The 26,439-nt window shown below is 38.1% G+C and overlaps 2 protein-coding genes across 6 annotated transcripts; one reads left to right on the forward strand and one right to left on the reverse strand.

Annotated features, from left to right (window-relative positions):
* Positions 1-526: 526 nt before the first annotated feature.
* On the reverse strand, positions 527-9,039 carry CENPN (centromere protein N). 3 transcript variants are annotated; one of them, XM_030955984.1, is made up of 11 exons: positions 8,874-9,039; positions 8,112-8,293; positions 6,945-6,990; positions 6,331-6,387; positions 5,823-5,899; positions 4,683-4,859; positions 3,894-3,995; positions 3,273-3,330; positions 2,747-2,859; positions 2,010-2,133; positions 527-1,685 (listed from the first exon to the last, which is right to left on the reverse strand). In XM_030955984.1, the coding sequence occupies exons 2-11, from the start codon at positions 8,280-8,282 to the stop codon at positions 1,570-1,572; spliced, it is 1,041 nt and encodes a 346-aa protein (XP_030811844.1). In that variant the 5' UTR covers positions 8,283-8,293; positions 8,874-9,039; the 3' UTR covers positions 527-1,569. The 3 variants fall into 3 exon arrangements, with proteins under 3 accessions (XP_030811844.1, XP_030811845.1, XP_030811843.1); XM_030955985.1 differs by having other exon boundaries at positions 2,747-2,856; positions 8,112-8,301; XM_030955983.1 differs by having other exon boundaries at positions 8,112-8,301.
* A 76-nt stretch (positions 9,040-9,115) lies between these two features.
* On the forward strand, positions 9,116-23,772 carry CMC2 (C-X9-C motif containing 2). 3 transcript variants are annotated; one of them, XM_030956286.1, is made up of 4 exons: positions 9,116-9,210; positions 15,343-15,479; positions 19,541-19,612; positions 21,511-23,772. In XM_030956286.1, exons 2-4 carry the CDS (start codon positions 15,399-15,401, stop codon positions 21,583-21,585), a joined length of 228 nt encoding a protein of 75 aa, XP_030812146.1. In that variant the 5' UTR covers positions 9,116-9,210; positions 15,343-15,398; the 3' UTR covers positions 21,586-23,772. The 3 variants fall into 3 exon arrangements, with proteins under 3 accessions (XP_030812146.1, XP_030812147.1, XP_030812148.1); XM_030956287.1 differs by lacking the exon at positions 9,116-9,210 and adding an exon at positions 9,233-9,783; XM_030956288.1 differs by lacking the exon at positions 9,116-9,210 and adding an exon at positions 9,233-9,576.
* Positions 23,773-26,439: the final 2,667 nt, after the last annotated feature.

Here is a 26,439-nt window from a genome sequence, read left to right on the forward strand (position 1 = left end):
GAAAATCAGAGATACTAAAAAGGGGATGGAGGCTGCCTTTCCCAGAAACAAGAGGCAGTAGGCCAGGTACTGACAATGTTCTAGAGCATTTGGGAACTTTACCTTTATGGTAAATCACTGCCCTCTCAGCCATTTAGGTTATTTGGAAGGGAGCATTATGAAGAACAAGTTGCACAGAGTGAAATATATGCTGGAATCTTAATGGATCTGAATCCTGGAAGTATGGTGGAGTATTTTAAGAGCCAGCTCTTAATGTCTATCACACCCAACCTGGAATTCTTCCACAATCCTAACATTATGTTAAGTACTTTGTCAAATCAACATTTAAATCACACCGGTGGAATTCCTAAAATCCATAGCACTAGCAGATAGCCCTTAAACCTATTTTCATGTGCAAGTTATAGAGATGCTGAAAACCAAAACTCTGTATATGATAAGTAATGTTTTCAAGTCAGGCCAAACAAACTTTCATGAGATGACTTAATTTACACATTTATTTACAGTCTAGAACAAAAAACATGCCCATACAACCTCTGGAAATATGGCTGCTTCTGTACACTGAGATATTGAAAGTATATTAGAATTCTATATACACCAAGTGCACAGAAAACAATTCAAATGACAGAATTAAAAGTAAAAACTTGTACATTTTAAATGACTCTTCATATCAAATCAATCTCAAAAAACAAAGCAGGAAATATCTATACAATTGCCAATGTTTACCAGCTCCAAAGAATTTCATTGCAAAGCTATGTGCATTAGTGACTGTTGCCATCTCGATTCCATAATCCTTGCTCCCAAGCAAAAATCCAGTGGCAGCGGGCAAGGATTTCAGAAGGATCAAATATTGAGATATCCTAAAACATGTAACCTCCTCAAAAGAAAATATTGCCTCTTCCATTGTACTCTTCTCAGACAAAATTTTCTAAGACATTAATAGCAACAGGCAGATTTTCAAGTATTTCTTACTGGCTGTTGCTCTCGGTGAGAAAGACTTTGGAAGCTGAATTAATGAATTCCTCCTATAGCTGGATGGAAGCTTTGTACTGACATCTGCATTCCAAAAGTCCATTCTCCCCCATGCCCTGAAATAGTCTTAGAATACAATTTTTCTACTTAGAAAAAACATGCCTGAGCTGCAGCCAGTGAGCCCCACCCATTTGAAAGGGACTGTTCCCATGTCACAAACAGGGCAGGTGCTCTGTCCAAAATATGAAAGGCCACCTGGAATACTGTAGCCATCTACAGCTATGATAGCAAACTGAATAGCTACAGCTATTATTGTGTCTTTATTAACTTCACAAATACTATTGAAATACAGTTAAGGGCAGTCATCACATTTAAATTTAAAATAACTATCTTCTCAGTTTAAACTTTGCAACTAGCTTTTATTAGTTAAGGCTAACTTCTGCTAAAGACAGCTGTGGAAAAATACTTCAAGCAGAGTCATAATACAGAAAAAACTTTAGGGTATTAAGAAAGAATAACTTATTTTTTGAAATCTTATGATGATTTAGATTAACATCAGTAATAAATGAATCGCATATTTCTCTATGAATCAATTTTAAATTAAGGGCTTACAAAACTTTCTGGATATAAACCTTTTTTCTCTCTAATTTTAAAATAATTCCTGGCTTTATGTGGTATGCATGTAAGGAGTGGTGAGAGTGGTGCATCAGCCATACCTGGGGAGAGAGAGAGACACACAGATAATTGCAGCTGTACTCAACCACTACTTACCTTTAATAACTGGTAATAAAACTGAAACACAAAATGAAACCACTAAAACTAAAACCACAGCCTGAGTATCCATATACAAACCAGTAATTCTAAGAATAAATTGTTTAGACATAATTTTTTAAAGTGATAACATTTTTATTCTACTATGTTTCTTTTTCTAAAACAACTCTGAAGTTGCTCCGTTATGTGAGATACAAGCAGAAAGTAAGATGACAAAAATATTTAAAACTCTGGAATTTCTGTCCATTTTACAGTGTTGGAACACTTACCTGCTGGTGCCAAGGATTTCAGTGATTCTAAAAGATGTGGACTAGAAAACTTGATCAAACATCTGAATGGCTCTTTTTTATCCAAAACATCCATTTTAGGATCACTTTTAAACATCGTCTCAAGCTGTTAACACAAAATTTAACCAGTGATTACAAGCAATGAATATATTTTATTTATATGTTATTACATATTACATTTAAACATTTAATAAAACTGTTTCCAATTTGTAATGATAACATGATTCCAGCTGGAGGAATGTTGTAGTAAAATCTGAGGGTGCCACCATGTGGCAGAGTTTTCTGCTGAAAGCAAGAGGCAGCTGCTTCAGCAATACTGTAAAACATTAAGTATTTCTTAGAATTTTCAATTTATCTGTTCATGCAATAAAACCTGTGCATCATTGAGAAGTCAATTATGGTGTCATACATAGCATAAGCTTTGTATGTACTTAAAATAACCCTTGTTTCTCATGCTCCAACACATTGCTAGTCTAAATCTACTTTTGTTACAAAAACAGGGCAAAATGCTGAGTTCACAAGGCTGAAAGACTGAAACACAATATAAAACTCTGATCAAATTTCAGCCTGTTTCTTACACAGACTTTTAACTCATTTATTTTAAAGTGTCCTCCCTAAAGTTTAAAAAACTCCATAATATTTCTTAAGTTTGAAATTTAGCCTAACTACCACTACATTAAAATTAGAAAACTCCAAATCAAATTGGTTGCTTTTCCTACCCTGTATTGTGCAAATTCGAGTTTTGGTTGGGGACCACTACCAAAAACTTCCTGGTTCAGTCTGTGGATTCTTTCTTTCTCACTTCTGTTTTCTTCAACTATCCTTATATCTGCTGCAAGGGAAAAGAGTAGGGAACAGAAAACAGAAAGACAACGTTGTCAGCTGCTGCAATCCTGTTTTTCTGATCAGATTATTCCAATGAAAATTTGTAAATAATAGTTTTAATGAATTCATTGCACTCTTTTTTTTTGGATAAGGTAGTTGTCTCTACCATTTATATTTTCAGTTCTTACCAAGAGAAAAACACAAGCTAATGTGAGATACTGGGCATTGAGTGGATTTGGTTTCCATGTCCAGTACCATTCATGGGAAATACTGACCTCTCCCAGTGCCAGCCAGTACTAAGGCACCAGGGATGGATAACATAATGGGAATGGAGCACATGTACATTTCCTTTTATCAAACTCATTTCACAAGCTAGCAGGAATGACAATTAAACTGCCTTTACATTTCAATTATACATACCATTTTCTGGTTCTACATTCCCTCCTTCCAGAGGTTTTGGAGTGCAAGTTTGGAAGTTCTAAATGGAGAGAGAGAGAGGAAAAATTATTTTAGTTCAGTTCTACTTTTAGAACCTCTAGCTGAAAATAACTTTAATATATTTCCTTTTATTTCTTATTCTGGAAGAATGATCTTCCAAATTTTGACCATTACTAGAAGTCTGGAAGCCAACCTAATTTTGGGGAAAAAAAAGCCTGTCTTAGGATATTTGTGAACATTTCTCTGTTTACAAGTTTTGCATGGATGAGCAGACTAAACACCCATTCCAACAGCCTTCAACTCATGGCTCTAGGAAGCCTAATGAAAGGATGCTAAAAAAGCTTAGGACTGAATTGTTCATGTAATTTTTAGTCTGAGTTTAGCCATCAGGAATTACAATAAAAAAGAGTATATGGGATACCAAATAATTACATCCCCATTGCAATGTTACCTTCATGAAAGGCTGTCGAGCTCAGTAGTTCAATATTATTTTAACTTGATGGTCTCTTGGAAAAGGTGAATTTTCCCCTTGCTAAGGGGTGAGAACTAGGCCTGAAACAAAAAGCAAGACTTATCTTAGGATTTACTTGTGAAGTGGCTCACCTGGCTATATCTTTTAAACACAATATCTTTAAGGGAGTTTAAAGAATGACTTCGAAGCTCCATTTCACGGATGTCATGGTAATTGGAAGCAACAATCAGGGCCTTTAAATAAAAATTGAAATTGTTTTAACATCAGACTTAATCATCACTGTGTTTGTAATATGTAAAAAACATAGCATCTCTAGACATTGTGATGTTTTTGTTCCAAGGTAAGCAACTGCCCTTTAAGTAGGATTTTCATATCCAAAAAAGCGTTGCAGAGATTGTTATACAGCTGAGTTAATATTTAAAAGCATTCACAGTATTAACAAGCTAAGTCCCATAGTCTTATCAGCTGAAAAAGAAACAAACAGAATCATAAGATATTTGAATTACAACTACAGAAATTTGAGGAAATTTCTAAATAGAGGAAAAAACACTACCAAAGCTGATCATCACAAATAAACAGAAATGATGCCCTGATGAGCTCATATGCTTAGTTCTTGAAGTCAACAGTGTTGATCTAATATTCTTCCACTTCTGAGACAATTTAATGGAATACTGTCCAAGACTTAGTTAAGAAGTTAAATTCAGGAGCAGTAAGAACCCAAATAAACTGAATTTATTCACAACACACCAATCCAAAGATTTGGGTTTTGTCTCATTTTTATCGTGAGCTAAGGAGAAAAAAAAATGGAGTTTAGCAAATTATGTTAAGTGAGGGTGTCTTTACCAATCCTCTTAAAAGCTAACCCAATTATAGCTCAACATGACTGTGGGGAAGTCAGTCTGAGCAGTTTTAATCTGTACCTGACACAGCAGAGGCAAGGTGCTCTTCAGCACTGAGGAAGAAATGAAGACATAGGGAGTCTGTGAATGGTACACAACATAGCTGGGTTTGTACTGGTTTGGTTTTTTATATGGTGTTCCCCAGGCAACTCTAATCCAGATTGCATTATCCTCGTACTCCTTAAAGGTGATGGTGACCTGATAGAAAAAAAAAAGTTTTGATTTACCAACACATTTAGGTATCCATAAACATTTGCTTATCTCTTAACATCTCTGTTCACAAGACCCAAGCATAATTTAGTACCACTGCATGAATAAGAAAAAAACCCACTAAGTGTCATAAGATTTGAATTTAAATAAAATTTCCACAGAAAAACAACCTCACAAATGGGATAAAAAGAAGAATTACCTTTCGAACTCTAATATTGTTTTTCTTCCTGTCAATATACATTTTTTTTCTGAAGGTTGAAAATAGAAAATAGCTTGTTACAAAAGCACTGATCTCTCTTTTGAGAAAACAACACAAAGATGTTTGTTTAGAAGGAGGGCTAGTGGCAGTAATTCCAATATGTCCATTTTTGGAGAAACTAAACTTTTGATCAACTTGTCATTTTAGACCTGAATATAAGATACTCAAATTGGTTGACTTAAAAACAAAAAACCTAAACAACAAAAACCCCAAAACATTGCAAAACTTTATTGTAAGAGTGATGTGAACTGCAGCTGATTGGCTGTGAGTGTGATTTGGATTTGTTGCCTCTCCTGTTGTGAGTGGGAACCCACTGGGTGTCATGGAGTGACACAGGGGATCAGCCAGAGGCACTTTCCAATTCCTTGCCAAATGAAGCTGGTGAGCTAAAGCAACTAAAGGCTCCTGCAAACTGGGCAAAGATTTGATAAAAAACCACCAACATGCTGCCTCTTTCTTGAAGCTAGTCACATTTTAACACAAATTTGCAATTCATTTCCTTCCAGCACAATTGTGAAGTCGCTAAATGTATTGCAGATATGCAATACATTTTTCTTACTTCACATGCAGTTTCTATCATTCCCAAATGGATAATTCCATTTAATTCTTGACTCAAACTGTGAGGAACAGTTATGAAAACAACATATTGACACCAGAGCCATGAAGCAAATTTAGAATGGATTTATTCTTACATTTTGCAAGGCTGACCGAAGTCTTCTTTTAAACTTTTTTTTGAAATCTGTTATATCAAAATATTCCAATTCTTCTCCTGTTATATAAGACAAAAAAACCCAACCAGAAATAAGATTTGTGTTTACAAGTAGTTTAGAGACGTTTTTTAGTTTTGCTGAAACAAAATTAAGCAGAAAAAAATAAAGTTGCATAACCTATACAAAAAGCTGTATTTTAATTCTGACCCATGTTATTGTTATACAGAGAAAAGATTAATATTTAAATTCGTAATTCCTAATGTGTAATAATTGCTCGAGAAGTTAATGCAAAGTATTCTAAAAACATTAAAGATAATCTCCATTGAAAAATCCATAGTAGGCTGCTGTAAAATATTAAAAATCTCTCTACAGAAAAAATCCAGATGAGGCTACATGAAAATATATGATAGTGGTTAAAATGTAGGATATGAGGCAGCACAGCACTAAGTTGCTGAGAATTGTGGGATTACAGCAAGGAAAGACATTTTACCTGTTTTTTTCATCTGGTAAACACTCCACATTCTTTTGTTCTGGTAGATGTGGTTGTCTAGGAAAAATAGGAATTGCTCAATAACATCATGTATTATGAAACAGAAATTAAAGGAACAAAGAATTTTACAATACTTTTATAGACTCCTTACTTTAAAAAGTATGACTCCTGACAATGCAATATAATGTATTAACATTCTTAAACTACCACTCATAGCAATCATAAAAGCAAAATAGATTTTTTTTAATTAAAGGAGATGTAAAGTTATTTTCTAATTTGGTGAGTGGCTAATAAAGGGCAACCCTGGGGTTCAATGTTTAAGGAAGGGTTTTACCTCAACTGCCCAGTGTAAGACATATGGACTGTTGGAAGAAACCTTGAGATTTAAACTATTGTCTTAAACAAGTTGTGAATTGATATTGGAGTTAGGAGTTACATACTTTTGTTGATCTTGAGCTTTTTGTAAAAGAGGCCACATCCAATAAGATTAATCTAAAATGTGATGTGCTTACCTCAAATGCATCTGCATCCCACAAGGGTCATCACTATGTAATTAAGGGCATTATCAACTTACTCAAAAAAATAAATATCATTTTAATTCACTTTTTACTTACAAATTATGTCTAGAACTGCTGCTTGCTTTATGTCTGCAGAATTTTCCTAGAGAGAACAAGAATGCATGATGAACTACAGGTCCAGAAAGCCTGATTACACTGTTTATCAAGTGAAAAATAATCTCAGTATTGGTAGTTTAAAGGACATTTCACTGAAGCCCACAGCCCACACACTCTCTTCAAAGGCACCACACCTGGTCCAAAGTTTTGAGAAATCAATAACGAAAATGATTTCAGCAAGGTTTAAATGTTCCTCTGCAGAGGCAGCAAGAGGAACATAACCCTTACAGTGTGATGTACAAGCAATTAGAAAGAAAATTAATGAGCATTTATGACAATGCAACAATGACTGGTATTTGACTGTCAGGAGTTTTAACATACTGGTTATTGCTTATTTATGCTCTACAGCATGAAAGGATTTTTAAGAAATTGCATGACACAGTTTGTTACAGATACAAGTATTTCAGAAAAAAAATGCTATTTTAAAATATGGCATTTGCCATCTTATGAGAATAACTTAAGAGTTTCTTTCCTTCAGGTGAGCAATTTTTGAGTATGAAATTGAAGGGAATCATACCAAAAGCTATAGCATTCAAGATGTATCAGTAATAACTGCATCTGTCTAAGGTTATGATATTAAAAACTTCTGGTACATATAAAGACTCCTGGTACACTAAAATCAGAGTTAGGTCATATAATTTTTTTGCTTACAGCATGCTGCATGGAAGTAATTCTGCCCAAGGAAAGTTAAAAAAAAATTAAAAGTCTAAAAGATACAAACTAGTGCTATCATTATCCATACTAAATATCTTTAAATCAGGACTTTGTAATGAGCAGACAATCAATGCCTTTATTTTACAATTTAGAAATACACCCATTTTTTAAAGGTTTAACATACCAAAATTTTATGTACCATATAAATTTAGAGCTCAAAAAATTTATAATTTAGAGCTCAAAACAGGTATTTGCATACTTAGTATAGGGCTGTTCTACACTCCTATAGATCGAACAAACCCACTGGTGTTACCAGCTCAGCTTTACATTTTCCAGACTACAGAGTGCCATTTGAGGCTGTGTTGTGGCCAAAGATTAATGTTTCAGGTTTTTTTCATGATGCTTGTCATGCATCCTATATGTCAATGACATTTTTTGAAGGAGAGGATTTACCTCACAGAGTTGAACAACTTCTTGAGAAATGTTGTCCTTTATCTGGTGGAAATTTAGAGTCTGCAGCTGTGCCTCAGAGAGAAAGCCCCATTTCTGCAGCATCACCTTGATTTCGTCCCTTGGGATTTTTAGCACAGTTCTTCGGATGTATTCAGCCACAGTTTCATCCATGATGGAACCACCTGGAAAGCTGAAAGGTTAAAGAAAGTAAGACCAAGTCACAGGCAGCCTCAGGGGACTCGCTCCTTTCAAAGTCGTACAGAGCTGCACCTCAGCACAACTGGCTGACATTGATGGCAGTCCTGAGGGCAGCACTACTACAGACTTAGACAGTGGCAAGTTAAAATACATACAATAACTTACACAGACACTGAACCATAGAAAGGTGGAAAGGATCCAGAAGGATCAGAATCCAAGTCCCAGCCCTGTGCAGGACACCCCAGGAATTCCACCAGGTACCCGAGCGGTTCGTCCAAACACTTCTTGAGCTCTGTCAGGTTTGGTGCTGTGACCACTGCCCTGGGGAGCCTGTTCCAGTGGCCAACTCCCCACTGGATGAAAAACCTTTTCCTGATATCCAGTCTAAACCTCTGAGACAGCTTCATGTCATTCCTGTCACTGGTGGTCAGAGATCACTGCCTGCCCCTCTCGTGCCCCCTCAGGAGAAAGTCGTACATTGCCGTGAGTTCCCCCCTCAGTCCCCTGCTCTACAAGCTGAACAAACGAAGTCTCGTCACGCGCTTAGAAGTCTCCCTTACTGACCGAGGCCTGGTGCGAGCAGAGGGCTGTTGCTGTTGCTGCCTGTCCGGTCCGATGAGTGGCCGGGGCCCTCGGACAGCGGCCACGGGCGCGCAGAATCCGTAACCGACCGAGCGGACCGGATCTGCCCCGGCCCGGCCCGGCCCGGCCGCCTGACGCCGCTCCCGCGCCCGCCTTTCGAACCGACCAATCAGACCTCGCGCAGCGCCCCGTCCATCCAATCACAGAGCTTCTCTCCCGCAGCCCCGCCCCGCTCCGGCGCCGGCGCCGTGCGCGCTCTCCGCTCGGAGGCGACTTCCGGCCGGGGCCGGCCGAATCACTGCGTCCGCCCCGCACAGGGGTGAGTGAGGGGCGGCCTTGGGTAGAGCCAGCGGGAAAGGGAAAAATTCAGGGAAAAGAGGGTGTATAGGGAAACCATTCCCCCTCCTGCCGTATTCCGTTCCAATCGCCTGGCTTTGGGGGGGCCGTGCCGAGCCGAGCTCGGTCCGCCTTCTGGGACTCTCCGCTCACCTCGTGACGTCCTCCGGAGCGCCCGGAGGGCTTTGGGAGGGCGGCTCTGAGGGGGATCTGGGGTCTCTCCGCTGTGGCTGCCGTAAGCTGCTTCTCCTCTGTCCGTGTGTCCGTGTGTCCCATCGCTTCGTTAAGGCCTCCCGGGAGCAGTGAGGAGCTGCGGAGCTGCTTCAGTGGGACCCCCCGCATTAACGTGGTAACAGCAGCTGCCAGCCCCTCGCAGCCCATGGCAGAACCGTGCTGCTGGGCAATGTTTACTTTCTGCGAGTGCCGCCTGCCTTTGGTCACGGGATCGGTTTGCTAGAGGGGTCAGAGCCTGTCTTTTCCAACATGGAAACGGATCCTCTTGCTCCCTTTCTCTCTGAAGGAGAAAACCTGTTTTACAGTAACAAGATTTTGACAGGTTCATAGACTTCTTCTTTAAGAAATCAATAAAATGGAGATGGAATGAAGCTTGGTCTGGTGGATGCAGCTGAAGTATGAGAGCAGCTGGCAAAACAGGAATTTGGTGACAGCACCTTGTCCTTACATAATTGTAGAGTGAGTTGGGTTGGAAGGGACCTCAGAGATGATCTTGTTCCAACCCTCTGCCACAGGCAGGGACATCTTCCACTGGACAGTGCTTTGTTTTATGCTGTCTGGATCCTGTCACTGTTAACTGCATATTCTGCAATATATCCCACCAATCGTGTCACAACTCTGCTGATGTTTCTTGTATGAATACAACCTTAAATAATTCCCAGGAAGTGAAAATATCTTCTAGTGCTTTACTCAATCAATCGCCTATTTAAACCTTAAATAAAATTATGGAAATTAGTATTCAAGTTGGTGTTCCACCTGCTCTGTTCCTTAGGATTAACACCTTTTTAGCTTATTTTTCTAAGTATGAAATCAGGTATGGTGTAGTTTCATCAGGTACTAAAAGCAGGTGAGTTAATTCTGCTGCTGTGAGGGAGGTTGAATTGTTGGTAGAAAGCAGTCATGTACAAAGAAAATCAATATGAATCTTACTCATCAACATTTTAAAACATATTCTGTAGGTTCAGGGAAAGTAAATGCATTGTACATAATTAAAAAGATCTCAAAGTAGACATAATTTACCCTTTTTCTGTTTCCTTTCTAGTCTTCATAGATAAGTTTGTGAATTATTTTCCCTCATTCTAATAAGTAATGTTGAAAAACCAGTGCATAGTTTTAGAGACTGAAATTCAAGAGGTGATGAGTAAATTTCGTAAGATTTTGCTAAGCTTAGTTTATTAAAGTGGATTTTTAATTTCTTGAAGATGCTGGAAAGTTTGGGGTCATTCTCAATGAATGCCTAATCATATTCTAAAGGACAATAGCACAGAGTGATGCTCGAATATCCTGGTCCTGGAGGATGTTAATTGTATTACTGAAAGGTAGAAACAAAGTCCTGACTTTTGAGTTCTCTTGGGTTTTGAAATGGTGTGTGTCAACAGTGATTTCTCATTTCACTGATCTCTGAGTATTCAAAGCTTTTGTCAAAATTCTTTGTGTAGGAAAGAACATTAGGAATGCAGGAGTTCTGCTGAAGTGGCACGAATGATACCTTGAGGTAAACACCAGCCTGTTAGGTGTGGAGCTGAATTTTTTATGCTAAAAATCTGTACAATCTTAGAGAAAACAGGATTTGAGTAAACAAAAAGTTGTTGAGATTGTAAATATTTTTTCCAAACACCAAACAGAACAATACCGTGTAACCGAGAATGTGAAACTCCAAATGTTTTGTATTAATCTAGTTAGACAGTGGCATTAACCACAAAAAGAAATATTAAACGTGGAGAGTAGGGGGGGCGGATTTGTTCCCCTCCCTGCTGTGAGTCCCTGCTGGGGTTTGCACGGTCCTGCTGCCGCCTTGTGGGCGTTGTTTGAGCGCTTGCAGCAAATGTTTGTGTTCTGTGTTCCTGGTAAAGAGCTTCATCCTTAGCAGTGTAGGTGCTCAGGTGTCACTTTTCATCAGCAGGGTTGCTAAACAAGGATTTGCATTTCGCTTTAATAGGTCATTTTTCTGAACAGTGTGTGAATTTATGTCGTTTGGGTTTTTTTTACCATTGACCTTAGAAAGTTGAAAAAAATATGATTGTGTTCTTTTCAAATGGAAAAATAGTAAAAGTCGGTTTAAAAAATAATCTTCTAACATGTTTTAATTAAATATGGAAAAAGCATCTTATGGAAACAATTACCTAGACCTAAACCTTCCCTTCATTGTTGCCCCTCAAGCATGGAAAGATTCAGCATTGGGCTAAGCAGCAAAACTAAAGGAACCTAATTCAGTTTTTCTGCTGCATCAGGGAGCTGGTTAGTTCATATTTATGGGAGTTTCTGAGGAAAGAAAGGAACTTCCCTGGATTCCTGACATGCTGACCTCATAGTTGATTTTGGGAAGAAGTGGGAATGTACTGAACCCTTTGTTTCTCCACACAGGAAGCGTGAGGAAGTCAAGAGGAGAAATGAGAGTTTTATCCTAAATTTTGGTGTCAAACATGAAATGTCCACAGTGTTTTTCCCTGCTCTTTTGGGTCAGCCTTTGGTTTCTGCCTCCTTCCTGGGTGTCTGCAGTTTTATTTGAATTCTGTAGTACATGTAGGTTCCTTTTGCAATTAATAGGAAATATTTAATGTATTGAACACATATATAGATCAATTTTCATATTAGGGATGAGTATCACATCTCAATAATTTATGTGTTGATTGCTTTTAGAAAATTTGAGATGCTCAGTCTCCCAAGATTGCTTACACAAGGAATTATCTCATTATTTTCTAAACAGAAATATTAGTATTGGAAGTTCAGTATCATTATCAGAGAAATTTCAGCTTTAGGCTTTTGAAAATTTTTTTTTTTGTTGGAAACAATACAGCTAGAATATCCTATATTTTCCCTACTTAAGGAGAAACCAGGCAGGATATGACACTGGAATGAGACAATTTCTTACTAATTTTTTCCCAGGACAATAACATAGATCTAGAAACTGGTTTAGGAAGTTGAAAGATAATTTATCTTTATCCATGTCTTCTATGTTCAGAGACAAATAGTTCATAGAAATGTTTCTTTTTAAGGTATTTTAACCAAATTATTGAGATACCTATGTAATGTAATTTTTATCAAGAAAGAAAAAAATTGCACTGAATCTCATATCAAACACATTAAAGGGCAGAGCATTTCTGTGCAAACCAGTGAAATGTGTCAGTGCCATTATGTAAAGAGATAATTTCTTTACTTCTCTCCAAATAGTCACTTCAGATATTAACATCTGCTTAGCATTTTGCAGTTCTAAAGCAATTCCTGTATTTTCTAAATATTGTTCTTTTACTTTACTTCCAGTATTTCTTCTACAGAAATTGTGTGTTTACCTTGGCATTCTTTACCCCACATTTCTGTTAGTAGTTTCCTCAGAGCAATTTATATTGCTTATTCACAATTTTTCCTGTGATTTTTTTGTTCCGTTTTGTTTTCCTAGTATTCTTTTATGTATCAATTCCCTTTAAGTTACCTGTATAAAATTCTGTCCATTTGGACTTAGATTCTGGTAAGATAGCAACTTGCAATTCTTATATTTCATTAGAATGTTACTAAAAAGAAACTAAGGAAACCCATGTCCTTTCTTCACACAAATTGTTGTTTCTATTGAAACTCTTTTTTTTTTGTCAGAGTCATTCCCCTCCAGCGAAAAGATTTAAGCCTTCCCTGCTCATTTATAGACCACTGTCTAATCTGACATTTCTAAAGATCAGTTTAATATTGAGCACTGGGAACACTGCTCTGTCCTAACTTCTGAAGTGCTTAAAGCCTCCAGGGAGGCTCAGAAAGATGTTTTGTTACTTAGTCCATCACATCCTGCAAGAACTGAGTGCTAGAACTTGAAACATTCTAGTATTAAATGGTTTTTGAAGATTTCAGGAGTACTGATCTGGTGTGACAGTTTAGACCTTTGATTTGTGGCATCTATTCCACAAGAGGGGCCACTGGAAAATCCCTTGGAGTTGTTAGAAGGCTTTTAACTAAAAATGCACCATCGACTCTGGTGGTGGCATTGGTGGCTATCATCCACTGTCTGAGAATACTTCTGCAAAGAATGGCAGTGATTACTGTTCTTGGTTTAGAAATAATGACTCTTTCCTTGAAATGCTCCGTTTGACTTGCTGGCCTGTGCTGATGTGCATTCCCTGTTTCACTGGACACTGCTCTGGCTTTCTCCTGACTGCCAGCTCAGATGACAGTTTTAGGAGGCACAGGCAGAGCTGAATGATGAAGAGCTTTAATAATCATCTGAGTTCCCACATGGTAAAGTTACACACAACCATTGAGCTGGTCACACTCTCAGGGGAATGCTAACTCCAGAGCTATCAAAAATGCTCTACCAATAAATTTAAAACATATTGACTTTGTGTGGCATGCAATCAAAAGCTGGTGGCAATAACACAGCAGGGTTCATAATCACTTTGCTGTTACAGTCGTGCTCCTGCTGTCATATTTCTAAAGGTTCATTTGTTAATTTGTTGGAGAGAATGCTTAAGCAACTTGTACAGTTTCCAACAACTTCTGTGCTAAGAGTAAGTGTAGTAGGGGGAAGGTTTTTGGAAGAAATCACTACAGATAGTATGGGGGAAGGTTTTTGGAAGAAATCACTACAACACTACGTGGAACATATTCTCATGGTTCTCAAGTGGCTTTTAAATGTTTGGATTTTTAAAATTAAGTTTGCTTGTGGGAATCCAACTCTTGTTAAGCTGAACACATAATGGGAAGTACTGGATATATGAGTGCACATATATATTAAGCTGAATATATTCCTTGAGCATTCTAGGAATAGCAGTGGAGATTATAATTGTCAGACTTGCAACTGAATTTTGGGATTTTGCAATAGTAAAATCTGAGCACAGGTTACTTGTATTTGTCCAGTCTGTCTAGCAGGAGTGTTAAGACAGTGGTGGCTGCTTACTGCAAGTTGTAGTGGTGTTTGCCTGGTGTATTGCAACTGGAAAGGGGATCCCTTTGGGAGAGGGGGAGATGACAAAATACTTAGCAAACAAACAAACATCTCCCTAATTCAGTGGCAGTATGGGCCATAAAAATAAAATTTCACCAAGCTGAGCCCCTTTGTCCTGGAATGAACTGGATTTTTCTCTTCCCCTTCTTGGTTATCTTCCTGAACAAAGATGTCATCTTCCTTCAGCCACTGTCATATGATGCTTTCAATCCATTTCAACTAAAGAACTTGCTCCCTCCCCACAGAACCCTGCAGGAAGGGGTGTCCCCTTTAGTGTTTCAGAGAGAAAACATCAGAGAAACCTAAATGCTTCCTTCCACTGTGTGATGGAGTGGGGGATTCATGTAGGAGAACAATCCCATTGCTTTTAAAGGAGCATGGTGAAAGAGCAAGAGGCAGCAACATGGAGTTGCAAGAAGGGACATTTCAATTCTTAGTGATTTAAAAAAAAGTATAAATACTGTTTTGATGACGTGATTAAGTATTGGTTTTTAAAGCATCACCAATGTCTGGATTAGGATTTTTTTTAAAGTATGTAGATAGCTAAAAAAAATGCCAGTTCTCAGAGTGCTTTGTGCTTCCTGTTGTAATCTTTGTAAAAGGTAGAAAGAAAATCACATACACTTAACTTTTTAAAGTAAGAAAACAGAAAATGGAAGTAGGAAGACGAAAAGATAATCTGGAGTTCAAGAAAGATTAATGCTGGTAGAGAGTCCTTGAAAATTAAAATCTTAGCTGTGTGTTTATGTCTGTGATAGCCAAGATTATAAATTTCTAGCTGACTGTTAACATTTGGATTGTGTAGAAGATCAGACATGTGCTGGGTTTAATGACTGCAACCATTTGATATAAATTATATGCATTAACTGCATTTTGATCTCAAATATTGTTAAAATAACACAGTGATAATATCTTAAATCAGACTTGCTAGTGACACTATTTTAATGTTGGCAGGTGGAAATTTTCTCAGATTCCTGTCCCTGTGCTACTAAAATCATCCGTAACTAAAGATGCATCCAGACCTGTCTCCTCATCTGCACACCGAAGAGTGTAACCTAATTATCAGTCTGCTCAAGCAGTGTCACAAGGAGGTAAGAAGTGTTGAGCAGAGAAAAGAGTGGGTGGGTTGGGGAAATGACTGTCAGATAAATTAGTGGTGATATTCTATGATCATGGAGAGAAAACCCTCCTCCAGGCAGAACAGCCATGAAATACAACTGGTGTGTTTTCACTGAAGAGCTGTCTGATGACTGTATGTAAAATCATGCCAGTGATTTATTTAGGCAATACAACATACCTTAAAATTTTCTGTGCTACAGCTGAACACTGGGACCTATTTTAAGAACTGGACTAACTTCTGCATCTCTTAGTACTGTGAATCCCTCAAAAAACAATAATAAAATCAGTTTCAAATGCTCTCTTTTGTATGCTCACAGCATTTCCATCTTCAGCTGTCCCTGGGGCAGATGCTTCAGTGTGGTTAGAAGCAGATGTGTTGCTGGGGATCCCAAGAGCCACATGCCTGATGTTCAGTGCTTGGAGAGCTGATTGGGAATTACTCCTTGACTTCCATCTTCTTATTAGGCACCCACTCAAGGATGTGAAATACTAAGTTGTCTCCAGGCTTCTCCAGGCTCTTCATTGCTTCAAGATTATGGAATCCTCATCTCACCTGTTTAAAAGCCTTTTTAGAAATTTGCTTTGTCTCCATCTCTTAGATGTAGAAGATTTGGCCCCTGCATTGAAAGCTTTCTGCAGCATCATTGCAATGTTGTTAATTATTTTCCCAGTACCTTCTAAATAGATGTTCTGAAGAGATAATCTTGCAGTATTAGTGCATTAAAAAGTTAAATTTCATTGTTTTTACCAAGATAGAAATATTTAAATATTCACTATGAGTGTGAAAGCTCTTGATTTACACCAGTACATGCAATCTACAATATTTTCACCTCCATGGTTGGTTGTGATGTTGATCGTTTTTTCTAATGCAGTTGGATTCTAAGACAATACAAATGTTAGCTTTATTAGTTTTGAACAGAATTGTAAATTTTTCTTTTCAAAAGCCATTGCAGGATGGGAAGCAAGGCTGATAATTCACAACATGTGAGAGAAGACGTTTTATCTGATAGATGGGTAACAATATTTTTGCAAGATTTTAATATAGCTAAAGTAACATATTAAAAAACATTTTCAGCACCACACTTTGTTATGATTTTTAAATTACAGCAATGAAGGGAGCAGAGTTTTAATACTAAAATTCATTTGCAGGGAGTATATTGTTCTGGTTTTCTTCAGCAACATGTAATTTGTTTTGTTGGCACTTGGAGTGCAGTATCTTGAAAGATCAGCACACTGCAGTCTGTTGACACCATCTCATAGGTGGTACTTCCCATTCCACTGCTCCTGCACAGAACATCTCCAAGCTTTAAAACTAAAAGTTGAATTGAATGTAGGAATTACACTTTTCTTCCCAGTTCAGAAATTTTAATTTGCCTTAAAAATGCTTTAGGTAGTTTGAGAGATTGTAGAAACTTTTTTCCTTTTTTAGTTGAATTTTTTTTTTGCAACAACTTTAATATTATAATGTAGGTAAATGTTCTGTAGCTAGAATTTAGTGAGAAGACTGCAGGTATCAAAAGGATTGCCAAATAACCATCAGTTAGGAGAACAGGTGGCATGTAAGCAATATAAAGTGAAAGTGTTGTAATTATGTTTTCATAATTGTGAAAACAAATCCAATTAGGAAAGAAAATACATTCAGATTTGTACTGAATACATAGGGGGACTTTCTGTGCTTGAGTAGGAATGCAGCAGTATTGATTTACTGCTTGCAAGTAGTGAATGGTTGGCTGGCTTCTTGTTTGTGGTTTGGGTTTTTTTTTGGTTTTAAATGAATATGAAGATAGAAGTATCGTGGACTTGTGTGACGTAGCTTATTAGACTCCTTGAGAACTGGAACTGAAGGGTGCACTTGAACTCCTTGGCAGCAAGTGATTCAAAGGAATCTATTGTCAGTCTGATTTATGAAGGCACTGGGAGCAGCAATAATAGTCATGCACAGAATTATATTCTCTTGGTTTTGTTTGAAGTTGATCTTTGCATGAAGTGGAATTACTTTTGTCAGTCTGGTGCTCAGCTGGGAGAGGATGTTTGTGCTGGCAGTTTCAGAACAGAAAGGGTGAGGATGACTTTTTCACACTCAGTTGAAAGGGAGCAATACTTTTTCATTTGAAATTCAATGGGAATGTACTAAAATATTCTTTTTAAATTGACCTCACTGAAATCTGAAGTCAGTGATATAAATGAGTTATTGGTGACTACTTGCTGTTTTCTTAAAATGCCAAAATGTCCTAAGAACCTTAATCTGCAATTTGAATCACCATTCTTGAGGGATGAAAAGAATTATTTTTTAATTGGGTCTCCATTTTCACAACAGTCAATTTGATTTACTTTATCCCTAATCTAGAACCTGCCCTGTATATCAAGTTTTGTATCAAGTGAGGAGAGGTTAATGGGATTCCTATTTGATGTCACTTCTTTTTTTAATAATTCCACTCTGGTGCCAAGTATGTGCTATAAATGGACGAATTTTTATAGGTAGCAGCTCAAAGAACTGTGTATTGTCTTGCAGTTGTATCACTGTAATAGGTGTAATAGCTATTTTTGAGAAACTGATTCTTTGTTTCCATTATAATATCAGCCAAGAAGTTGACATTTTAGGAATCTGGCTAAATAAACATTAACATTAAACATATTAAACCCACTGTATGCACTACTCAGAGTGGAGTTAGCTTGAAATGTGAGTGTTCACCTTGAAATTTAACATGCAGGTATGCAAGTAGAATACAAAATTTAATCTGTATTAGCTGGAATGAAAAGGTAAAAGTGTATCAGTGTGCAGTAAAGTGACAACTTGTTCCGTGCAACTGCTTCAGTCATCTGATGCCCTTTATAAATCACAGAGGTATAAACAAGCTAATTATAGCACTGCTATAGTAAAGTGTTTGTCATAAACTTTATTAACCCACTCCTACTTCAGTTGTGTTCTATTGGATGAGATCTTGTTCATAGTTTGAATCCTTAACAGTGTTCATGGATGACTTGTGTGAATCGATCCAGCTGCTGGTCAGCTTTGGAAATGCACATAGGATTTCCTCTGAAGTGTGGAAGGGATTTCATTTGTACCTGTTTTGTTCTTCTTGGTCTTTTTTGTTTAAATTCATGAGTTGTCTGTAAGATTGGCTGAGTTGTCTCCATTCATTGTGTAGCTGCAAATATCTACTAAAAGCCCCCTCCTTCAGGTCTTTTAAATCACTTGGATGCTCTGCTGCCAGGTTCTGCCCTGAGATTCTGTAACATGGCCCAAGCATGCCCCTGAAAAGGCAGTCCTGCTACAGCCTGCATTCTGAGAGTGCTTTAATGCCCAGTAAAATGGAATTGCTCTGAGAAATCCTGGTTAAGAGGAGAGATTTTTATGGTGAATACCATCATGTTAGCTGTGGAGAGCCTTCACGAGGACAAGGCCTGCAGTTTTTTAGAAACTAAGGAACACTTGAATGTGCTTAAGGCCCACAATTGAGCTGTGCCATAAAGATGGTAAATGCATCTTATTTATTACCTCAAGATCCAGAGAGATTTTTTTATCTGGTTCTAATGTTCCAGTCAATTAAGCCTGGTGCCTGCATCATCTGGACCAACAGCTCATTCTTCATGGGATAATGGAGCAGTGAATCCTTTGTCTCTCTAGGTCACAAAGAAATAATGAAAACTAATGCAGGGAGGACATTGCTTCTGTATCACAAACCTTTATTGTTTGTATGTTATTTAACCTAGTGTGAGTGAGAGTTGTGAGACTGACTTTTAGATCAATAAAATGTATGTTCTGCATTTAAACAATAGCTTCAGCTTAGGTGTCCTCCTTTGGTTTAAGTACCTTCAACTTTCAGCCAGGCAGGGGTGGCTCAAGTGAGCTTCAAGAGTAGCTTGAACCTCTGCCTGCTTGGGGAAAAAAAGTTACCAAACACTACCTTTCACAAGAAAGGGAAAGGAAAAGAGCAGGATATGTTGAAAAATGCAAATGAGTTTAAATAAATACAGAGCTTCAGAGGAAGAAACCTTTGAATTGTAATTTTTTTTCTCCTTAACTCATCAGCACAATGTTTTGAAGTTTTTTGGCCACTGCAATGATATTGACCGTGAGATGAGGAAGTGCTTAAAGAAAGAGGTAAGCAATAAATTATAAATATTGTAAGTTAAATGCTTAATAAAAAATGGGAGAGAACTAGAGTTGTTTTTTACTAAGTAGTATGAATCAATAAATGTAACCACGTTCTGGTGTGGGCACTTGAGACCAAATCCAAACTTTTAAAAATAAATTTGTCAAATAAAATCTGGCATTAACAAATGGCAGGGTGTATTTTTTGATATACAAAAATAGGCAAACGCATTTTAATGAAACAAATATTGCAGATAGCAACCGACACTTCACAGATTGCTTCTGACTTTTTTCTTAATTTTTTTTTTAGTAGTGGTATTTGCACAAAATTTAATATAAAGCAGTAATGGTCACTTCTGCATAAATGACACTTAAAGCTGAAGTCAGTTACACTGACTGAAACTACTTAATGAGTTGCTGAGTTAGGCCCTAAATGAAAATATCTGCAGATATGAATGAATGAAGACAGAATTTAAGTGGATTAACTGTTTTAATAGGCACATTTTCAGAAGAGTGCTCTTTATATTTATGGTGGTTGTACCTACATGACAGAACATATAAATGAACATTTCACACATCTTTTAACTTTAAACTGTACTTTCTAGTTTTTACATAAATTTCACCATACTAAAAAGTTTATTTCCACACAATCTCATTATTCTTATTTTTTCTTCCACTGAAGGCTTTACATTAAAGTTCTTGATGATTATATTTATCTGCCTTCCTAAAATGTGCTTATATTGATATGCCATTACTAGGAAGCCCCTGAAAGGTTGTTCACCAGTATTGAATAGGTAAAGATGTTGCTTTTAAAGATTTTAAAGATGTAGCTTTTAAACATTGTTCTCATTCTACATAAAAACATGGATGGTTATTGAAAAATTAAATACTGGCAAGGGAAAAAGTTAAGCATTCTGTAAATGTTAAGTAATGTTTTGGGTCGTTATTTCAGTTATAGACCAATCAGTATAATGGATGAAAAACTGCAAATCCTATTCAAAATCAATTTTTTTAGTAGTTTATTACATTACATAGAGAATTGAATATTTGTGGCTTTCTTGGGTTTTAGTCTTGATACCAATTATTAAAATATTGAACAAATATATGCTCTAACCTAAGGACAAAAATAATTTTCTTCTTATGCAATACATATCAAATGATGCATTGATTTTTAATTTTTCATTTATTTGAGCCATGAAAATGTTTCCTTTTTGTTTGCCATGAAAGAAAGGCTCTTCAAGCTTCTGCTGTGCAGGGCCATACTTGAAAGCATCTTATACATGTATCTTACCTGTGAAAGCTTTCTTGACTGCATTTTACACTGGAGTCCTGCCTCTGTTGTGGTTCTTGTTTAAACCATTAAAAATCCCTACATGCCTTACTCTCATTCAATCCAAATTTGCCTTTGTTCCTTTCATCTTGGTATCCTGCTTTATCTGTGCTTGTAGTTAATGACCAAGATCAAAAATAGACCAAGCCTGTGATGACAAATTCATTTTTCAGAAGGCAGATACACATTAATCAGTATCTTGCAAAAGGAAAAGAGCCTGACCTGTGCTCTAGAATAGCACCAGTGCAACTTTTTTTTCCTAGTTCATGTGTGAAGTGTAATTAAGTTCCTCCTTAAGATTAACCAAATATTCTTTATTAAAATGTTCTAATACTCTTTAGCTTAATAACCTCAAACTTAGAAATGGTATTTTAATGGAATAAATGTTAATTTCAAAGTACAAATATTAATTTCAAAGTAAAAGTGAACCTATACCTAGATATTAACAAGAGCTGTATTTCTAACACATCAGTCAAATGTATTGTTTCTGTTCCTGGGTAAAAAATGCTTCTACAGTTTTTGACATATGTGTTTAATGATAACAGCTGATCTATTAATTTCCTTCTCTGTCCTCCAGTATGAAGAAAACAGGCGCAAGAACCGGGAGAAGCGACAGAGGATAATAAATGCTCACAGACCCGCAGAGAAGTGAGCGGTGCTGGGGCTGGACAGGGATATTCACTTGTCCAGCCTGTGATTTGTGAGATGGTGACAAAATAAAGGCATCTAACACATATTCATTCCCAGCAAGGCAAACAATGTGAAAAAATAAATACCGTACATCGCTCACAACCTAACTTGATTTTCGACTTCTAAAAGAAAACTACGGTGGCAAGTCTTTGTTCTGGCACTTTTATGATTGTTAAGTAATGAGGAGTTGGTATGTGTGAGGTACTATGTGTTCAGCTGCGTTCCCCACTTTGCACTGAGTTGCATTTGTTTCCTTGTGTTCAGTAGTTTCTCTTTCATATCATAGGTTTTGTAGGGTGTTTTTGTTTGTTTTTCATTGCAAAACACTAAGTTACTTTTTCCATCACTTTTTGTAGTGTTGTGATAACACTTTTAAAAATGGATTAGGAAAGAGAAATTTTAAACAGATGTGGCTTGAAAATGGGCATTTCCTATCATGGAATGATTGGAGTTCTAGTATTTTTATTGGAGCTAAAAGGATGAAGCTACTGTCTTCAGCTGAGAAGATTACAAATCCTCCCTGCCAACCATATGTACAGTGTAGACTGTTGTAAGACAATTTGTTCATCATACCCAAAACAAGCGGCTTTAGAAATTCAGAATGGAACATTTCCAGGGATTTACAAAGCTTCCCCTTGATTTTTGTTGAGTACAATCAATGTGTGCTGAGTGATTTTTGAAGAGGAGTGTTGCCAAAAATATAAGCTGAAGTTCTTCCATTTTCTCTGGTACAAAAGTAAAGTCACATTATGACAATTGAGGTTGAAGCAAAGTGTGAATAAGTGAAGTGAAGAAAAGCGTAACTTTCTCAGGCAAGTCAATGTGTATTGTGTGACCAGGTTGCCTTGTTAGCCTATAAAAGGTGTTTATTTTCCATCAAACTGATGAAAGCCCACAACAAGTCTCAGAATTCAGAAGATTTGATATCAAAACATACACTGCTTTGTCCGCTGATGGAGCTGCTTCTCTGTGTGTCTGCTGGATTCGCCTTACTTTTAAATAATGCCTCTGTTCTGCCTAGCAGCAAAAGACTTTTTTAAAATCTAAATTTGATTGAGCCAAATATACAAAGTATCTAGAAAACTTTTGGAAAAAAGGTGCCTATTTCACAGTGAATTACATCGTTTGTTGTAAGAACCATTGTTGAGACTCAATCTTGAAATTGGTACATGCCCCTGGTTTTGGAAGAAAATGGTATTTTGTGAGTTCTTTTGAAGGGTAAATTGGATAGAATAATTTTAGTTATTTTTCAATACCTGGATGGACCCAATTAAATTGGTAAAATTAAACCACAAATGTTTTCAGTGAAAGCTCCAAGCAAAGCTGAAGCAATTGTTTCTGCATCTTGACATGCTGTTTATTTCTTAGAACAAGTAAATGATGCACTGTTTGAATTAGTACTTGAATGGTTGGAAGTGGTGCAGCCTTTATTGGTATTTTTCAGAGTATTTTGAAAGAGTACTTTGTAGTGAACTTCCCTATCTGGGAACTCTGCATCCATGGTACTTCTTCCATTTGAGATGACACAACCTACTTCAGACAAGCTCTTAAATAGGATTTGTAGCCTTTAAGTAAACAAATAAATTGAGAATTGTTCCAGAGATTAGGTTGAGAAGCTGGTATCTGAGTGCAGAAGCATTGAAGCTTTTGTTTCTTTAATCAGCTTCTGTGAGTCCCAATCTCTCACAAAGCAACAAAATAAAAAACCAAGAGCCACTTAACACAGCTCATTAGTCAGAATCATGTTTGCAAAGATCAATGTGCTTAGTGAATGAAAGACCAAATGGCACACACAATTCCTATTGATACTTTTAACTACAGTTATTTATAAATCTATTTTACAGATCAGCTTTGTTTACCTAGTGAAAGTCTGATCATGGTCTTCCTTCTGTTTCTCTTTGCTAATTGCCCACTAGTAGTGTGATATGAGAGTGCCCATTGATTCCTGTGGGTTTTGTTCCTTCATTTTGTTTGACAGAGTTCATGTTGCTAATTTGATCTTGAAGCTGAAAAACACTGGTGTAAAAATACTGATCATTTATCTGACAGAGAAAGGGGTAAGGGTGAAATAGTAAATGTGTTTTTTTTTTCTTGTTTCCTAAAGTGAACTTGGGTGAAATAAACCTTTTCTCTATAGACTTTAAAGACAGTTTATTGCAATGTCATTTGTCTATAGGAACATTTTGCCCATTGTTCTTTCTGACAGAGTGTACTTGAGAGAGAAAAGAAATTTCATGGAATTTGTGTTGAATTGCATGTGAGAAGCTGATGTGTGTTTCATGTCGGGAAGTGAAGAAGGGGGAAACAGAAAGGGGATATGGCAGCTCTGGCCAGAGTGATGAGGATTTTCCATATTGAAGTGCCATAAAAGTCTAGGATACATGGGCAGGAGGAGGACAGAGCAAAGGGAATTATAACTGTCCAGCAAAATCCCTCTGGTTTTAGCAGAAACACCTGCTAACACTATTTGTAGTGTACTTTCTCTTGCTGAAAAACTAAATTACATTCTTTTTTCCTTAATTTTTTTAAAAAAATTATATTTTAGTAGAAGGAAAAATATTCTGCTGAATAGCAGCAGCATAGTGTAAGAACAGCAGGGTGAGTTCTTGCTCTGGTGTTAATTTCTTTATACAACAGGGCTTGTCTCCTGTTAAGCTGCAGTGCTGAATGTTAATATATTATGAATGTACCACTCATCTTTCCCTGTGAACTTTAGTTGCTAACATCCTCAAGGAATTATGTCCTTTGTTGCTGATAAAGATGATGTGTACTTTCTAGACCTTGAAGCACAGCCCAGATTTAGTTGAGCTGACTGTACAATTTGGGAGAGGACTAGTCCTGTGAGTTAGGTTATTCCTTCTGTTACTGGAAATCGCTGTAATGAATATTTCTGATGTTTTATGCACTTTGCTGAAGCTCCACACCTCATGTATAAAGTATTCAACACTCAGGCATTCCTGAATTTGGCACTGCCCATGCTTAAAAAAAATTCATGACATCTAATACAATTTTTTTCTGATATAAATGAAAACACACTTCTGTGGAATATCTAAAAGGATTTAGGTAAAAAATGGAAAACTGGAAACTGATACCACATTCTGACAGTTGAGTTAAAAATGAATTATTAACATTAGTGCTTAAGTAAAGGAGATTCTCTACCTGGACAACTTAATGGATTTTAGTGCTGCAACTTAAGTTATACACTGAGTTTTATTAATACGGACTAGAATGGAGTATCAGCAAATCTTCAAATGCCTTGATTATGGGTATGTGTGGCTAAGTTAGAGGAGCACTGATAGCACCATGTCATCCCCAGCACTGAGGTGCTGAGAGCACAGGCCGTGTTTTGTCCGCACGACATTCGCGGTCTAATCTTTACAAAAACCTTTGATTAGAAACCGTTTGCTTTGATTTGAAACCTTTGCTGCCAGCAGCCCGACGCTTGAGTTGTTCCACTTGAAGTAGATGTGATTTCCCCTTCAGCCCCAGCCTGAGGCGGCTGCTCCCCGCGCTGCCCTCACCGCGCTCCGGCCGTGCCGCAATGCCAGCGGTGACTGCGGCTCTGTCCCGGCAGTGCCACTGGAAACCCTTCCTTACAGACTGCCAGGAAGAACACTGGGAATGTTTTGGTATTTTCCCCGAGGGCTGGCAGATTTGCTTGCTGTCAGCCGACAGACACCGGACGTGATCGTGCTCCGAGCGGGGCGGCGACCGGTTCGGAGCTGCACAGGGCGGCCTGCGCTGCCTCCCGGGGCCCGCCGTCAGCGCTTGGCGCTGCGGGACCACCGCGATCGGCAGCGCCATCTCCTCTCGCCGCCTGGCAGCCGGGAACGTTGCCAGGCTCGGCGGCCACGACCCTGCCTCCCGCATTTCGTATCCCGTCCCCCGTATCCCGTATCCGGCACCCCGCTCCGCACCCCGCGCTGCGGGGCTCGGCAGCGCCGCCCAGCGGCCGCTCCGTCCCGCGGGAGGCGGCGGCTTTCCCGCCACGCGGGCGGGGCTCCCTCAGGCCGCACCGCCATGTTGGTGGGTGCTGCTTCTGTCGCAGCCTTGCGGTGTTGAGGTATTGGTCTGTGCTCAGGTGCTCGTGCTGTGCTGAGGAATGGCCTCAGCCCTTGTAAGAACCGGGTGCTGGGCGCTGGTGAGGTGCTATCGCACCTAGATTCTGTGCAGCCCAACCACAGTGTCAGCCTCAGGTAAAACAACATCCACACTCTTCCCTCATGGGCCAAAAGTTGTTACCGGTGACCCCCGTGCTCTGACATACTCTGGGGATGCTGCTGATTGCTCGTTGATTCTGAATTCTCTTGCACAATCCTACTCCTGTTTATCATCCAGTTTTTTTATTTATATAAGTCATGTCCATGTTGTGCTCAGAACAGCACAACAGTACTAATTTCAAGTGTTGAAATTAGCAAATATGGTTGGACTTTGCTGTGTCCAGAACTGAGCAAGGCTCTGGCACAGGGCCTCACGTGTAGCCACAAACCACGGTGGGGATTGACACTGTCAGTGGGGATTGACAAGACCAAAAACTTGGCCCTATGGTGTTTGGTAGGATTAGAAGACTACACCTCAGCCTCTCCCCCCCCCACCCCCCGCCCAGATTGGTAGTTACAGTTATAAGAGGTATTTCAGAAACAGCTATGCTGTGCCTTAATACAGCCGCTCCTGTTTGCCAAAGTTCAGTGCGATATTGGAACTGGCTGATGCACCTGGCTCTGGAAGCAGCCAGGAATAAAAGATCGTCCTCAAAGACAATTGTCATGGATGAAGTTTTGATTTATTAGTGATTCATTCTGTGTAGCATAATGAT

Source organism: Camarhynchus parvulus, chromosome 11 (genome assembly GCF_901933205.1).
Source record: "Camarhynchus parvulus chromosome 11, STF_HiC, whole genome shotgun sequence".
NCBI lineage: Eukaryota > Metazoa > Chordata > Aves > Passeriformes > Thraupidae > Camarhynchus > Camarhynchus parvulus.

Coding starts and splice junctions, on each gene's coding strand:
- CENPN (XM_030955984.1), bottom strand. CDS start 8,282: ATGGATGAAACTGTGGCTGAATACATCCGAAGAACTGTGCTAAAAATC. Junction 6,388..6,944: donor AGCAGTTCTAGACATAATTT/GTAAGTAAAAAG, acceptor TATTTTTCCTAG/ACAACCACATCTACCAGAAC. Junction 1,686..2,009: donor GAAATCCTTGGCACCAGCAG/GTAAGTGTTCCA, acceptor CTCTCTCCCCAG/GTATGGCTGATGCACCACTC.
- CMC2 (XM_030956286.1), top strand. CDS start 15,399: ATGCATCCAGACCTGTCTCCTCATCTGCACACCGAAGAGTGTAACCTA. Junction 15,480..19,540: donor TCAAGCAGTGTCACAAGGAG/GTAAGAAGTGTT, acceptor TTAACTCATCAG/CACAATGTTTTGAAGTTTTT. Junction 19,613..21,510: donor GGAAGTGCTTAAAGAAAGAG/GTAAGCAATAAA, acceptor TCTGTCCTCCAG/TATGAAGAAAACAGGCGCAA.